Source organism: Neocloeon triangulifer, unplaced genomic scaffold, assembly GCF_031216515.1.
Source record: "Neocloeon triangulifer isolate White Clay Creek 2 clone unplaced genomic scaffold, ASM3121651v1 ptg000012l, whole genome shotgun sequence".
Classification (NCBI taxonomy): domain Eukaryota; kingdom Metazoa; phylum Arthropoda; class Insecta; order Ephemeroptera; family Baetidae; genus Neocloeon; species Neocloeon triangulifer.
In genome coordinates this window covers 1,247,706-1,263,852 of record NW_026775554.1, presented here as the reverse complement: position 1 = coordinate 1,263,852, position 16,147 = coordinate 1,247,706, and the positions used below count along the sequence as shown (strand labels likewise).

The 16,147-nt window shown below is 36.5% G+C and overlaps 1 protein-coding gene and 1 non-coding gene across 2 annotated transcripts in view; one reads left to right on the top strand and one right to left on the bottom strand.

Annotated features, from left to right (window-relative positions):
* LOC132196516 (uncharacterized) overlaps positions 1-16,147 on the bottom strand; it is a 105,330-nt gene that overhangs the window by 1,826 nt on the left and 87,357 nt on the right. Inside the window, exons 4-6 of the mRNA XM_059619232.1 lie at positions 8,121-8,254; positions 4,819-4,896; positions 4,171-4,333 (exon numbers count right to left, since the gene is read on the bottom strand). Coding sequence (XP_059475215.1) covers positions 4,171-4,333; positions 4,819-4,896; positions 8,121-8,254 — 375 coding nt within the window. The remainder of the gene's footprint in view (positions 1-4,170; positions 4,334-4,818; positions 4,897-8,120; positions 8,255-16,147) is intronic.
* Trnap-agg (transfer RNA proline (anticodon AGG)) lies at positions 7,107-7,178 on the top strand. The gene has a single exon. It is a non-coding gene; the product is annotated as a tRNA-Pro (tRNA).

Here is a 16,147-nt window from a genome sequence, read left to right as displayed (position 1 = left end):
AGCTCCTCTGCTCCTGATAGTGAGTGGCGCGTTGTCATAAAAGAGGAGAACGAAATCTCGCGGATGGAGTTGAAAAGGGAGCGTGCAACGCGATATGACTTCATTCTCAATAAACGCGCAACTAGAGCGAGCTCCTGACTGTCGGCGTCGGCACTCGCAAATTTAATTTCGTTTTAAGAGGTACGCGGAATGAAATTTGAGAAGGCGAAATTAACATGTGAGCAGAAATTTGCACAAATATTTGGCAACATTTTCACCTTTTTGCAGCAAGTTTCAATGTGTTTCAATGCGATGCAATTTCTTTTTTAATTTATCAAACATTTGATAAAAAAGTACATTCATTTACAACAAAAATCAAAATAAGACAATTTTGTTGAATAATAATTAATGAAATTCCATAGATGATTTCTTTTTTTATTTAACAAAAATAAATTAACCTAACGAGAAATATTAAAATTAAATTAACACACTTTTTTCAGCTTGTTTTCATGACAATGATTTTTTTGATCATTTTAAAAAGAACGACTGAGAACAACTAGGTTCAAAAAATTTAATGAAAAGAGATAAAATAATTTCTTCATAATTATTTTGTATAATTAATTAAAACATTTCTCTTCAGTTTGAAATGGTTCTACGGATTCTTTTCAGCAAAATACACATTGCTGAAATTTGACCTTTAGGAATAGAAATTTGCATTTCATAATAACAAATTTTGTAGCCAACATGAAATAAACACCTAAGGCGCCTCTCGATGTAATAATAACCCCGTTTCTCTCTTGCAGGACCGTTTAATCAAAAGCCTGCGCTTTTATTCCAAAAAACAAAGCACATTTTCAGCGCGGCCGGAAATTAATCTCGAAATGAGAAATTCCACGCGAGTTCGCAAATTAATTTCAGAGCAAAATTGGGTAAATGTTCGAGCCGAGGGTGCGAAAAACTATAAATTCATTTTAGTAACAAAGTGTTAGTGGCGCCATCACTGTCGCCACTCATTCATAAATTGCGGCCCAAGTTAGCTGCTTTTTAGCGGCACTTTTTTAAATTGGCGACAATGACGGAGCGAACTGCTTTTTGCCGGCGCGGCGAGAGCCAATAAATATTCCACTATACACAAATTAAGTAAAAAATACGAGCGGCCAACTTTTCCAATGGCTTTTTTCGCGCTCCATTCATTACCAAATGCGTGAGCAGTTTTTGGGGAGCGGCCAACGCGCGAAAGAAAACTAATGGGCCGAGCGCCAAACGAACGCCATAATGTTGTTAACAAGTGTACATTCGAAGGCGCTGGCCCGATTCAACTCAAAAAGGGTCGCCACAATCACACCGAAAATAAAATTCAAATTAATATTAAAATCCAACAATCTCCGCGGTAATCAAAATACATTGAATATTTGAAAATTATAAATTACTTTTATTTAAATTAATAAAATTCAGCCTCAAACTTGAAAGAAATAATAGTACTCTGGTTTTATTTTAGTATTTAATTAATAGCTTTTTTAATTTAATCGAAAATTCCAGTTTCAATATAATTCATTTGACCTTTTTAAATTAAATGTTTATTTGGGGGTATTAAATGTCTCATTACATAATTTTTGCACTTATACAATTAGCTCGAAAATGAACAAATCTCTGTTCATATTTTTTTTTTCAAAAATAATATTCTTGACTAAAATCTATTGAAAATGTTTGAAATTCTTTTCAGACTGCCAAGGGTCACCCTCTCAAATGTGAGCGAGGGTGCGAGAAAAAGGGCGAAAACAACACTGTGTGAATTATTCGGCGAGAACAATGGCGGCGGCGACCAATCGATGGCTCTTTTGTCGCCCCCTTGATTAACAATGGAAAAGAGATTCTCGTGTTTGATTCGCGCCAAAATCAATCACGTCGATCGCGCGCACAAAAGGATTCTCATATTTCGGGCCGTCAAAGTCAGGAAGACAGGCCGCGCGGCCAATCGAATGACCCCCTGTGCGCGGTTAATTAATGGCAAACAATGCGGCCACGCAAACACACTCGCCGCCATTTATTTTGTCGGCCGCTCGGAAAAAAAAGAGTGGCGCGCGTGATTATTTTCCGAGTGCTGGGTAATTGTTTTTCTCGCGCACTCGTGGTAAATTGGCCCTTTGTCCACACCCAATATGCGATGGTGCCGAATTGGCAGCTCTCTATTGTTTATTTCGAGTGAATAACAAACAACAAAAGCATTACGCAAAAAATAAAAACTCTATGGGAATTTTTTTATACATTTATTTTTCATTCCCTCCTCACTGGCGACACTTCATTGGCTGGGCCCGAGTGAGAATCTCAAATGAAGCATCCTCTAAATATACTTGAGCGTTTCCGAGTGAATTTGAAGGGCGATTGGACGATTTTGGACTAGGCAGAACCTGTGTATGATTTTTATATATGTTTGAGAGGGTGCCCAGGGGTGTCCACACACAAATTTTCAGACCTCTAAAAAGGGGCGTTACCCAAAATTTCGGGACTTGAAAAATGGGCAAAAATTATTTTGGATTTGCTATAACTTTGGAACGGATAAAGTTATATTGACGTTCTCAACTGTTCCTGACGTAACTTTTTACGCTGAACAACTTTGCTGTTGACACCAAAGTTGTATTGTTAAGGGAAATGTCACTTTCAGGTGACCTCTGACTAAAATGTCAAATTTTGACAGGGAACGCCCCCTTCGATTTTTTTCCAGGTATAGGAAAAAATGTAGCCCATGAAATTTTACATCACATAAGTCAAAATTAGAACAAGGTTATTTTTTGTTTTCGAGTAATTAATCGTTGAATAAGAAAAAACGCGTCCGAGGAGGGTCGAAAATTTTGAGGTTATTTCAAAAAACGAAGGAAACTGTCAAAAATCGTGTCCTGTATGTTGCTTTTGATTTACTTGAATATTTCTGATACAATGGAACGTTGCTGACTTGATTTAGTTATGTTTCTGTTAATTCTTTAATTTACCTCTAAATTTTCGACGATCCTCGGACGCGTTTTTTCTTATTCAACGATTAATTACTCGAAAACAAAAAATAACCTTGTTCTAATTTTGACTTATGTGATGTAAAATTTCATGGGCTACATTTTTTCCTATACCTGGAAAAAAATCGAAGGGGGCGTTCCCTGTCAAAATTTGACATTTTGGTCAGAGGTCACCTGAAAGTGACATTTCCCTTAACAATACAACTTTGGTGTCAACAGCAAAGTTGTTCAGCGTAAAAAGTTACGTCAGGAACAGTTGAGAACGTCAATATAACTTTATCCGTTCCAAAGTTATAGCAAATCCAAAATAATTTTTGCCCATTTTTCAAGTCCCGAAATTTTGGGTAACGCCCCTTTTTAGAGGTCTGAAAATTTGTGTGTGGACCCCCCTGGGCACCCTCTCAAACATATATAAAAATAATACACAGGTTCTGCCTAGTCCAAAATCGTCCAATCGCCCTTCAAATTCACTCGGAAACGCTCACTTCTATTCTTTTTTAAAATATGCATGTATCAATTATTTTACTTGAGATAATTTAGAAAAAAATTAATTTATTTCAATGACCTTATTCGCCATAACATACGCCCACCAAAATAAAAAAAATAAGGCGGTTCAATTGAATAAAAAAAACAGTAGCCCCCGGATTTTTTCACGGCGAGTGCATTTTTGATCTTCGCGTTTCAAGGATTTCATAAGATCAGAAAAGTAAAAAAATTCGAAAATAAATGTCAACAGCCTAAAATTAAAAAAAAATTATTTGATGAAATTCTAAATTTCCTTTTTTTAAGGAAGTTGTTAATTAAAACTTCAAGCGCGTTCCAATACACCATTGGGGCCCCACCATATCATAAGTTCAAAGCATTATTAAAACAAATTAACGCTTGGAGAGATTTGTAAGCATATTATTTAAAAGGAAAAGTAGTGAAAATTTTAAGCAAAGTAGAAAGCATAAATTTTCAGTCTTGATCTGTCATTAACTTAAAAGTAATTCGTGTTAGTTTATTTTTTTAGTTATAAAACTTTATTGTAAAATTGTGATACGAAGATTTCATCACATTTTCTATGAAAATGTTAACAGAAAAACCAATTTTCCTTTTTAAGAGTGTTCGGAAAATGAATGAGTTTTGGTTGGAAGAGCCCGAGGGGTGCATTGGAATCGAATCGGAAAACAATGCGATCGCTCACCTGTGGAGGAAGCCGAGTCGTGCGTGGTGCTGAGCACAAGGGCGGCCCGCGGGTTTTCCTCCTCGATGATGGCCTTTGTCGTGCGGTTGTACACGTTGTACATGGTGGCTGTGCACTCGAGCTTCATCTTTCCGTTGCGAAACGACTCGGGCAAAACGGCCGCCTGCAAATCAGAAACGCAATTCTCAAAGATATGAGGAGAAGAAGCTCTCAGACGCTCATTTCCTGTGCCTGATGAGAAATAAGGAATAGAAACTTTTCACTAAAAAGTATGTAACGCACTTTTTCTGCAATGAACCTTCTATATACATTTATTTATTTCATAAACAATTTTTGGCTCGTTCAAAGTTAATTATTAAAAGTTCAACAAAAACAAAAGTGTGAGGAATTAAATTTAAAAATTTATTTGAAAAAAAGCTAAATTACTTCAATTATTGTAAAAGCTCTCAATTGGGAGCAAATTTTGTTTATTTGAAGCATAATTTATTTAAATTGTTAAAATTATATTATTAATTTTTTTGAATTAAACAAAAATTTGTTTATAAATTTAAATTAATTGTAACTAAATTGCAGATGAATCTCTGACAATTTGTTCTTATAAATTTATTGATAATTTTTGTGTGTTCTTCTTTAAAACTAGGTTTTCACCTTGAGTGTTTCAGTTGTGGTCGTCAGGTTTCCATCTTCCAGCACACGCGGCAGGGTTTTCACGTATTTGCCTTTCACCTGAAAATGACAGATATTTAATAAGCGAATGATGAATGGCAATGCATATTAAAAAACGAGCTGCTTTATTTATGGACCCAAAAGCGTGTAATGAATGAGCAACCGAGTCCATAAATCAAAGTTTAGCCGCAGAGGCGCCAGTACTCGGCGCCCAAACGAACAAAGAGCGACCGCAGGGATTTGGGATATCGATTTAAAATCGTGTAAAGTGGTTTCTGTTGGATTCAAAATAATTTCCAGTTCAGTGTGTTTTATCTTAAAATAAAATTAATTCAAAAAAATTTCTGGTAAATTTATTAGAAAAGTATTCCATTAATTTTAAAATGGACAGAATTCTAGTTAGTCAAAATTTTAACAAATTGGAATAGTTCTGGACGAAGAAAATTATTTTAAATTATTTTCCTTAAAGACGGTGCTTAAAAAATTAATATTTCTGACCAACTTCAAATCGGATATTGATGTGATATAAAATTTTTGATTATTATATTTTGGAATAATTTTGAGGGATTTTATTTGAAATTAAACCAACAGTAGCAAAGTGAAGGAACAAAAACAATAATTATTTCCAAAGATAATTCAAAACTATCTCTTTATATTTCAACAGGAATAATAGTTTTTATAAAACAAGATTGTTGCTTATCACGTTTACCTCGTTAAACTTGATACAGAAGGAAAAATAAAGAGAATGTACGACCTTTGTTTTGTACACTTTTATTTGTCACTATTTTTTTACTCCCGCCAATAACTTTGGTGTCGCAGCAGAAACCCCTCAAGCGAACAGCCTGATCATGCTTTTTTCTGCCATTTATTGCAAAATCGATGGGGGGAAAACGCCCATTCATGCCCTCGGAAGGAGAAGACGATTGAAAAAATCTCGGATGAAAAACGTGTGCATCTCTCTTGGCACTGCTCATTTGTATTCGCAGCGGGATAGGGAAAGGACGCGGGCGTTTTATGCAACCGGCGCGGCAGCCGGCGCGAGCGTGTTGCATAACCGCTCTAAATTCAGTTACTCGGAGGGAGAATCTGCTGTTGGCGAGGGTCATTTGTAAACAGCACCCGGGGGCCATTTATAATTTGCGTTCGGACCGGAATGAGCAAAAAGCAGCGACTGTTGAAAGACTCGAAAGGCCAATTACGAAGAGCAGGAATTTCGCCTTCTTTGGGCCAGCCAATCAAAAAGCTTATTCGATCTGCGGATAAACAAATAAACACGCGAATTATTTGCCAACCGACGAGCTACTTTATTTGTCTTGCTGGCTCTGCACCGACACAGAGAGTCAATAAAATCAGAATTTTTGATTGTGCCCAAGGCCTTTGAGGCGCGCGTCCCACGAACCAGCCCACCGTGAATTTTTCCTTTTTTCTCATTTAAAAATGCTCATCGGACGGAAAAATTCGTGGAACTGCCTGTGTTTGTGTACAAAGTGGAAAACAAACTTGTTCTGCAACAGTCTCAGAGTTTTTGTTTGGGAATTTTGCAATTAATTAGCTCATTTTGTATTCTGTCAATTTCCTTGTCTTATTTGAATATCACGCAAAGTTTTGGAAATGTTAATTATGTTTGCGCTAAAAGTTGACTTGCATTAGCTAATTGATTGAATGTCAGATTGCGAAATTGCTTATTTGCTTTTCTCAATGTAATATGCAAAATTTAACAACCGGATGGGGTGCAATTTTTTTATTTTATAACTTTCACATTCATAAATAAAAAATTTCAAGTCACTAAAAACTTTGTTTCATCCAGAAAAAAAAATACAACTAACTATTTTTTTTCTTTTGTTACTAAAAAATTTAATTGATAAATTTTTTCCAATTTTATAATTTATTTTAAAATTTGTTTCTAAGTTTGAATTAGGAATTTGAATCAAATATATATATTTTTTTTTGTATCTGCTTTGCACCGAATATTGTTTTCGCTTCTTGAAAGGAAAGATAAGACGCAAGTGTTTGACCTGCTATTTGTGAAGCGTTGGCATTGGATCCGGCTGTTGTTTGTGATAACAAGAGACTCTCGTATCAGATCAATGAGAAAAAAAATAAGCAGAATATCGAATTACGATAAATAACAATATTATTTTATCAGAAGCAGCGCGCGGTGTCACGTGAGCGAGTGAAAGGCGCGCGTACCTAACTGTGCACCGGTGACGTCACGAATTAGGCCGATTCAGCGGATTCTGCAGCCTCGAGGAAAAGCGCTCAGATATCGCGGCTCGGTGGTCTAGGGGTATGATTCTCGCTTAGGGTGCGAGAGGTCCCGGGTTCAAATCCCGGCCGAGCCCATCTGTCTTTTTGTTTTTATATTAATTACATAATTTACTTTATTTTATCTTATTAAATTGTGTTTTTAAAGCACGAGAGTTACTTTTGATTGAGTTAAATCCACTTAACTCATATTTTTAATCATAAATAAATGTAATGATATTATTTCGTTTCAAATTAGGCATTTTTAATTAAATATTATTAAATTTTATAATAATCAATATTTTTAATTAAATAAATTGTGATTTACTTTTGATAACTAAAATAAAAAGGATTGTGGAAACTTTTGTGTGTTCCTTTTTTTTAATATTTCATCTCGAGTTGTTATTTGCGTTTCTACGTGAATCCAGTTTCCGTTCTAATTTTCCAAAAGAAATTTAAGGTGGATTCAGAACCTGAGCGTGACAAACAATGCTCGGAAAATGACTTGAAATTTCAACTTTTAATATTTCAGTTATCTTAATTTTTTTTAAACAAATTAGGAATTCTGTTTTGAAAAAAATTAATCAACTTAGAATTCAAGACAAGCGGCAACACAATGAACACGACTTAGGATCACTATTTTTTTGTAAACAGAATTCCTAATAATTAGGATTTTGAATTAAAAGTTTAAATTTGTAATTTCAATTTGTTTTCCAAGCATTGGTTTTTAGCTCAGTTTCTGAATTTCTTTTTTCAAAAAAAGATCATTGGATATTAATTATAGTAAAATTCATTAACTTTTTTACATTATTTTTCAAACATTAATTAAATTTTGTATGGCTTGCAACTGTTTTCTGTTTATTCAGTGTAATTGAAATTAAATCATTTGCTACTGTATCTCTTCCTATTAAAATTAATTTTCAGTGCGGAGAAGAATGAAATAAAATTTCTGTTGGTAAATTTTCGGAGTTTGACTTTCTTTACCATCAAAAGAGTAAAAAAAAAACGAGGCCCGATTGGGGGAGAATTGAGAGACTCACGGGCAGTCCGTTGATGGCCCAGGTAATATTGACAGACGGGTGATTTCTGTAGGAAGTGCAGTTCGCCTTGAGTATCTCGCCGACGGGGTAGGTCTGCCGCTCCAACGAGATTACCGGATCACCATCTGGAAAATCTGAAACAAACACAATAACAATAATCAAATAACACGGGTCGAATACAGATTGCCTCGGCGGTCTCGGCAGCAAAAGTAAAAAAAAAAAGGAAGCGAGATGAAAACGTGAGCCGGGCGGAAAACTGGCAGCATTGATTTGTCCACCGTCCGGGCGAGGAAGAAAAGCAACTTAATTAGAATGCAGATGGCGACATTTTCATTTGTATCTGCGGCTAATGGCCGCTCAAAAAGCCGGGCACGTCCTTTCGGCTGGACGCTCAGACCATTAGACGCGCCGGCCGGCAAATGCAGACGTCAAAAGTGCCGGCCAATTTCGCCGCCGCCGCCGCTTTCATTTCTCTCGCCAACACTGCACTCACAGGGTTAATCGCACCCCTAATGCCCCGCACTCTGACCCCGCCGAGCTGTTTTTAAACCCTTAATTGCCTTCTGCTCTCCGCTCGCCCCAAGACTTGTTTTGTTTCGGGCAATCTAATTATGTTGCGCTCTCGGTCGTTTCGCCTCTCAAAGGGGATTATTGAAAGTTGCACCTCTGCAGGGACCATTTTCAGACCTGACCAGGGACTAATTGCTTTAACAGAACACACAATAATTTAATTTTTAAGATGAATATTAGTTTTGTATATAAACATAAGCCAAACATGAGAATAATTTACAAGAAATTACTTTTTTTTTGCTTCATTGTCTGACATGAGATTGAATGAAATCTTGTAAAAAAATTATTGAAATTAAAAAGGCACAAATGAAATGAACCTGCAGGTCAAACCCATATCAAAATTAAGGTAACAAGAGATGATGAAAAAACATTCGAGACAAGAAAAGTTTCAGCAAATAGTATTTAAATGGAATAGATTGATTTACTTGAGAATGCCAAATATTTATTCTTAATATGTACGGATATCAATGATATTTTCCAGGAAGGAAACGTTCGCATGTTGATGATTCTGTTTTTTCTATTGCTCTTGGCGTATTCACAAAGCAATGAATATTGTCAAATATTGGTATTTCCATTTGTTTGATTAGAAATATAGCGGAGAGAGAGTTATTTTATTCAACAAAACCTCTACAAAGTTTCGCCGTTTCTGCTTCACTAGGAAAACATGGCTGAAGGCCGTTTTTCTATTTGAATATTAAATTTTCAGGAATTCAAAAGCTACTACATTAATGAAATGACTTTCTGTTGAGATTGTGATATTTGTTATGTCCATTGCTATACAATTTTCATTTGAAATAAAAGCTACTTATGAAATTTGATTTCTACTAATACATTATGTCATTTTGCCTGTAACAAAATTTTAATTGAAAATTCTCATTTTTCTTCGGTCTGATCCAAATTCTAATAAATAATTTTTTAATAAACTAAGTGAAAAAGAACGCATTATTATCCAGTTATATAATCAAGAGGTTCATAAATTTAAGCTCTTCTGCGGCACGTTTTTGCAGAGGATTTTATAGGAAATCGTGTTGTTTGATACAGTACAATCAACAATTCACTACATGCAGATTTAGTTATTCAAATTAATTCAAGAGAACCGAACCTCTGGTTGGGTCTTGATCAACTGTTTGCTAATCCCTGCTGCAATGGGGCGAGTCCCTTTGAAATGCAGACCGAATCGTGCCATAACCTGACGCATGGATCGGAATCGGTTCGATTATTCGCAGTGCGGTGTATTTGCTTTGATTGGATTGTGGCAAATGAGATACAGACGGAATTCGCAACCTAACAGGATTATATGCCGGGAAGAATTTAATTCCAAGTCTCTTCTGTCTCTCGGCAAATATATACAAGAGAAGACGGCCTGCGGGCTTTTCAGCCACAGACGCGCATGATAAAATAAACATGACTTGCGATATCAAGTATCTGTCATTGTTTGCCAACTCATCGCTGAGTGGAAAAGTTACAAGGAGATTCTTCTACGGGGTTTTGGCAAAAACTTCAAATGCTGCGATATGGATTTGAAATTATTCAGCTTTTTAAGTTATATTAATGATTCAAGTATAAAATCAACTTCTTTTGTGTCTCATCGCTTCTTTACAGGGTGCTAAATTAAGGTCTGAAGGTCGAAAGCAGGTGGTATTTCTGCCTTCATAACTTTTAATTTTGAGAAGTGAACGTTTATTTGAAAGAAGCGATGGCGCGAAAAGAAATAATTTTCATTCTTTAAACCGCTTTAAAAATCAATACACAATATTGCAACTCTTATAATCTGGATCATTTGGAATTCATCAAAGAATTTTAAGTTGGCGTCAAAGCCTGTAAAATGTGACCCTGATTTGCGTCACTTCCCCCCGACGCCAGGGATGACGAAGAGCCCCGCTGGGAAGGGTGTACAATTTCATGCGTGTCTCCTAGGCCAAGAAGAAGGATTAGAATTTACAAGCCCCGGATGCCGCTCAAAATTAATTCCGCCGACGTTTTGCAATTTGTTCTCGTCTCCAAAAATTTAGCAGGTGTTGCTGGCTTTGTGCAATTAGACCGGCGCTAAATTGCCCACTTTTAACGACTTGCTTGCAGCAACGCACCGCGAATGGTTAATTTGCGGCGAGCACGGAATAAGAAGTTTTACTCAAACACGCAAAAGTACAAGGAGCGAGATGTTTTCGTGGGTTGTAACTTTTTTACACCACATTGTTTCTTTTAATCTAGAGATTCTTTAGAGACAATAAAAGCATTTTTTTAGTTAAACTCTTGAAGTTTTTCTTTCAACAACATTAATAGTGGCTGCTTCAGTTAAAACACATTTTTTAATGTTATAAATTTAAATAATAAATGATATTATATTATGCTTATAATTTTATTTACCAAAATTTGGCAAAAATGTAGAGACAGATATAATTTTTCCCCTTTTATTTCAACTAACAAATTGTTATATTTAAATTGTTACAAGTTACATAATCTAAAAGTTTTATATTGTTTAATTCTGTAGGTTTTTTTTTTAATTTTAGTCAAATCAAATAATTTAATTCTCAGATAATTGTTAGTGTGCGTGTGTTTTTTCTGTTCAAATTAGTTTAGAGTAGTGTTTTGTTTGTGTTGTAAAAGTGTATAGCAGTTTCAGGGGTTAATTTTTTAAGAGGTTTTTTCCGTGGATTTGCAGTCGCGGTTTGAGAGTGTGGAGGTGCAGATGCAGGGTGGGGGAAGTAGAGAGTATAACGCGCCTCTCAGGTAGCGATAAGGAAGGGCCGGGCTATAAAAATGCACCCTTCGCTCTCCTACCCTCACTCTACACAGCTGCCGCAGAAGATTGATCGTGAGATTGAAAATAATAATAGTTCGTGAGTGCGGAGGTGCAGTCGAAACATTCAGGTCTGCTGATGAGCCCTGGAATTGGGCGAAATCGCGATCCAGACCAGTTATGTTGCTCTGTTTACCCTAATTTTCCGAGTTTTAATTGAAATTTTGATTTTTTGTGACTCAAAAATATAGAGTTGTTAGCGATTATCAGGGGACTATGAATATTTTTTAAGTAATTTTTTTCTTAAAAATCACATCTAATTACATTACACCCAGGAATTAAATATTTTATTGCCAACCCTCCGGTGTCGGTATGCAGCAGCAAACGTAGGGAAATTGATTTTTTGTTCTCGCTTATAACTTTGTTTCTTTACATTTTATCCTTTAGAATTGGTTTCTAATCGACTTAAAATAAAAAATCGAGTAAGAATATATCGGCAGAAATTATTAATTCTCTCACAGGAGCGCCAGCTCTTACAGGAGCGCCAACTCCGCAGGAGCGCCGGCTCCTCAGGAGCGCCGGCTCCTCAGGAGCGCCGGCTCCTCAGGAGCGCCGGCTCCTCAGGAGCGCCGGCTCCTCAGGAGCGCCGGCTCCTCAGGAGCGCCGGCTCCTCAGGAGCGCCGGCTCCGCAGGAGCGCCGGCTCCGCAGGAGCGCCGGCTCCGCAGGAGCGCCGGCTCCGCAGGAGCGCCGGCTCCTCAGGAGCGCCGGCTCCTCAGGAGCGCCGGCTCCTCAGGAGCGCCGGCTCCGCAGGAGCGCCGGCTCCTCAGGAGCGCCGGCTCCTCAGGAGCGCCGGCTCCTCAGGAGCGCCGGCTCCTCAGGAGCGCCGGCTCCTCAGGAGCGCCGGCTCCTCAGGAGCGCCGGCTCCTCAGGAGCGCCGGCTCCTCAGGAGCGCCGGCTCCTCAGGAGCGCCGGCTCCTCAGGAGTGCCATCTCTCCATTTTTTCCACAATTCATAATAATCATTAACTTAACTCGCTTAATTTATCTTCGTTCTGAGTTTCTTAACAGAGAGAATTAAGGGTTTGTTAGCGATTGTCTCGTTGCCAACCTGACAAAAAAAGAAAAAGTCACCCAAATTTGATAAAATTTGGTATGGAGAATATGCTCATTATTTTACACAATTAATTTGTGAAATTTTCTAATCATCAGCTAACAAATAAATACTTTTCATAAGCTCGCCACAAGCAAACGGATGGGCCAATTTTCATTTTCTCCGCGGATTCTGAAAGCTCAACTTCACAAGTTTTCGACCTCCTTGTTTTTGACTGGCACAATGAAAACTTTAGTATATTAGAAAATCCAATATATTTTCTAGGAAAAGGTTTATCAAAATTATAATTATTTCTAATTTTTACCGTTCATATACTTTCTATTTATTTACAAAATTGGCCAAAAAAATTACCGCGTCGAGAATAAAATAAGAAAATTACTGGAGGGGTAGATCTTGAACAGTAAAACAACGTAATTTTTCCATACTTGTTATTTTCCGGAAAATTGGCCATTTTCAAAAGGTGTTCACGTTTTGGTCAATTTCTCAACTTCTATGGGAGCTAAAAACAAAAACTTTAAGTGATTCTGAAAGCTGATTAAATTTCCTATCTTTTTGCTGTGAACATTAACTTTCCAACACAAGCTGCTTTTCCGGCAAATTGAAGTAAAAAAATAACTTATTTTTTTCACAGGAAGTATGCAACCCGCAACAGAAAGGCTAAATAGCCAAAATGTAGCTTGGTTCTTTGGAGAGACAACCCTAAAATTTCAAAACTTTTCCTCTACCCGTTTTTCCGCAATCGCTGGTTTTTCCGACCCCTTTTGAGAAAACCAAAACTTTTCCGGAAAGGCATGTGCGATACATCATTCGATTGGGCACATCAATTTGTTTATTTATTTATTCTCCATTCGTTATACAGTCATAATGTCAATATACACCGCAAAAAAAAAAATAACAAGCAGATGCGATAAATAAATTTTTATGAAAATCGGATCATTTTTCCAATCTTTAGGGCAATTTTCATGAATTAAAAAAATTTTAAAATTCAAACTGCCCTGAAAATTGGAAAATGATCCGATTTTGATAAAAATTTATTTTTAGCATCTGCTTGATGTGCCCAATCGAATGATGTATCGCACATGCCTTTCCGGAAAAGTTTTGGTTTTCTCAAAAGGGGTCGGAAAAATCAGAGATTGCGGAAAAACGGGTAGAGGAAAAGTTTTGAAATTTTAGGGTTGTCTCTCCAAAGAACCAAGCTACATTTTGGCTATTTAGCCTTTCTGTTGCGGGTTGCATACTTCCTGTGAATAAATAAGTTATTTTTTTACTTCAATTTTCCGGAAAAGCAGCTTGTGTTGGAAAGTTAATGTTCACACCAGAAAGATAGGAAATTTAATCAGCTTTCAGAATCACTTAAAGTTTTGTTTTTAGCTCCCATAGAAGTTGAGAAATTGACCAAAACGTGAACACCTTTTGAAAATGGCCAATTTTCCGGAAAATGCATCCGAGATCCTTCTGACCTGACTCGGAAAAATCATATCTACTACCAAATCAATTGTCATGTATTTAGCTTCACGCAGTAATGTTTTCTTAGCAAAATCACTGTTTTTCAGCACTAATTCAAAATTTGAAAATTTCGAACCCTGTAAATTAGGCAAATTTGAGAATTTTCCAAAATCCTTTGAGTCTCTTAGTTAACATACCTAAGGGAACCCCATACCAAATTTTATCAAATTTGGGTGACCTTTGCTTTTTTTGTCAGGTTGGCAACGAGACAATCGCTAACAACACCTTGTGTTTCTCGCACAGTTTCAGTAAATCCACGGAAAAAACCTCTTAAAAAAATATCAAATAATTTAATTTGATTTGAACTTGAATTTTAATTATTGAAACTTGATAAATTTTCAATGTATGCTTATATTTAATATTTGATTCCATTATAAAGAAAGAGACTTAAGAAATTTAATCCTCTATGCTGTACAGTCTTGATTGGACTTTGACAAGTATGAGATCTAATTTGTGTCTTTCTCAAAATTTCCAACAACTTTCGAAAAGGTTGGATTTAAAATATTTTAAATTAATTGAACTTGGAGGTAAATCTCTTCAATCGTTTGATCTTTTTTTAGATCGCTGCTGTCAAATAGAAGCCGCAACCCGTCTCGGAAATAAGTGACCCGAGTGTGTTTATTTTCCGCTGCCGCTTTCGAAAGCGAAATGCCAATAAAACACGTCAGTGTGTTTCAACCTTTCTCAGCATTATTCCGCCCCCGAAAGAGAAGCGAAATTAACATCTCCCCGCCCGTCTGCGAAACACATTTCTTTTCTTCCTCTCCGATTTTTCGCAGCAGTTTTATTGGCAACAGGGAGGAGAATCTCTTTCCTTTCCTTTTCTTCCCTCTGCTCTCTCGAAACGGATTTTCGTAAACAGAAAAAAAATTCCAAGTGGCACAAAACAGAATTTATTAGCGCCAAACTTTATACATATATAAATAATAAATTTTTTTGCTGCAGCAGTAATTTGCTGTCGGGCCCTGCTAACTTTTATGACTGGCAGCGAATAAAAAAAACTCTGCCGAAAATAAATAAATCAAAAGTGCGCTTCTTGTTGCTGGCCGAGGGCAAATACACCAACCAACAACCAGTGCTATTCGGGGTCATATTTTTATGTTTCCCATAACCGGGCCCATTTTTATTTCTGCGATAACAGAACCTGGAAACTTCTGCGCTCGCATCGAGCAGTTAAGGAAGAGCACAAGAGCTCGTTTTAATGTCACGCTTTTTCATCTTTTGGCACTGCCGGTGGGTTCGCAATTTTATCTTTGCGAGAAACTTAATTATTGAGACAGAGAGCGACACGCACACGGTCTGCTCAAAGCAACGCAATTCCTTCCAAATTACTTTTGGCTTTTAAGAAAAGGAGATGACGATGAGGAATTTAATCATTCAAAATGAGATCCAAGTTTTGGACTGATGAAAGCCAAGACAAATAGTAAGGACGGGCTTTATTTTTTTGCTATTTTAAAGTGGATTTCAATATTTTTTGAAAAGGATGCATCAAAACTCTTCAATAGGGATTTTTTTAAATATTAATAAAATCGTAATTAATTTCTTAATCCATTATTTATCTCCGTCTGCAATATTGGAATTTGACAGCTATGATTAATTTTCCGTAATTTTCAATGCAATTCCAATAATGACACAAATCAATTAGAATTTTAACCTTCTATCGTTGTACAGTCCTAATTGGACTATGACAATTATGAGTTCTAATTTGTCTCTTCTCAAAAGTGCTAAAAAAATTAGCTTAATTTTCTTGGAAACAAGCAAAATGCAAAAAGCCACGTTTTTTCGGCTTTTTTTAAAACATGAACATTCATTCTCAACTTTTATAACGGTAATTTTTATTTGAGATTAAAAATGGCATATTTTGAACACATTTAAAATGAATTGAAATGGTTAATTATTCCAAGTGCCAAAAGTTTTCAACAGTTGCTAGAGTTTTAATGAACAATTATAAATTGTAATCATTGCATTGAGCACAAAAGCCATTCATTTTGCTTGCGAAACGTTGTTTCTGGCACACACTTGAGAGCGTGTATATGCAATTCCATTGAAATGTGCTGCTGTCGATCCCTTTGTATGCACGTGTGCGTCTGACAAAGGAAG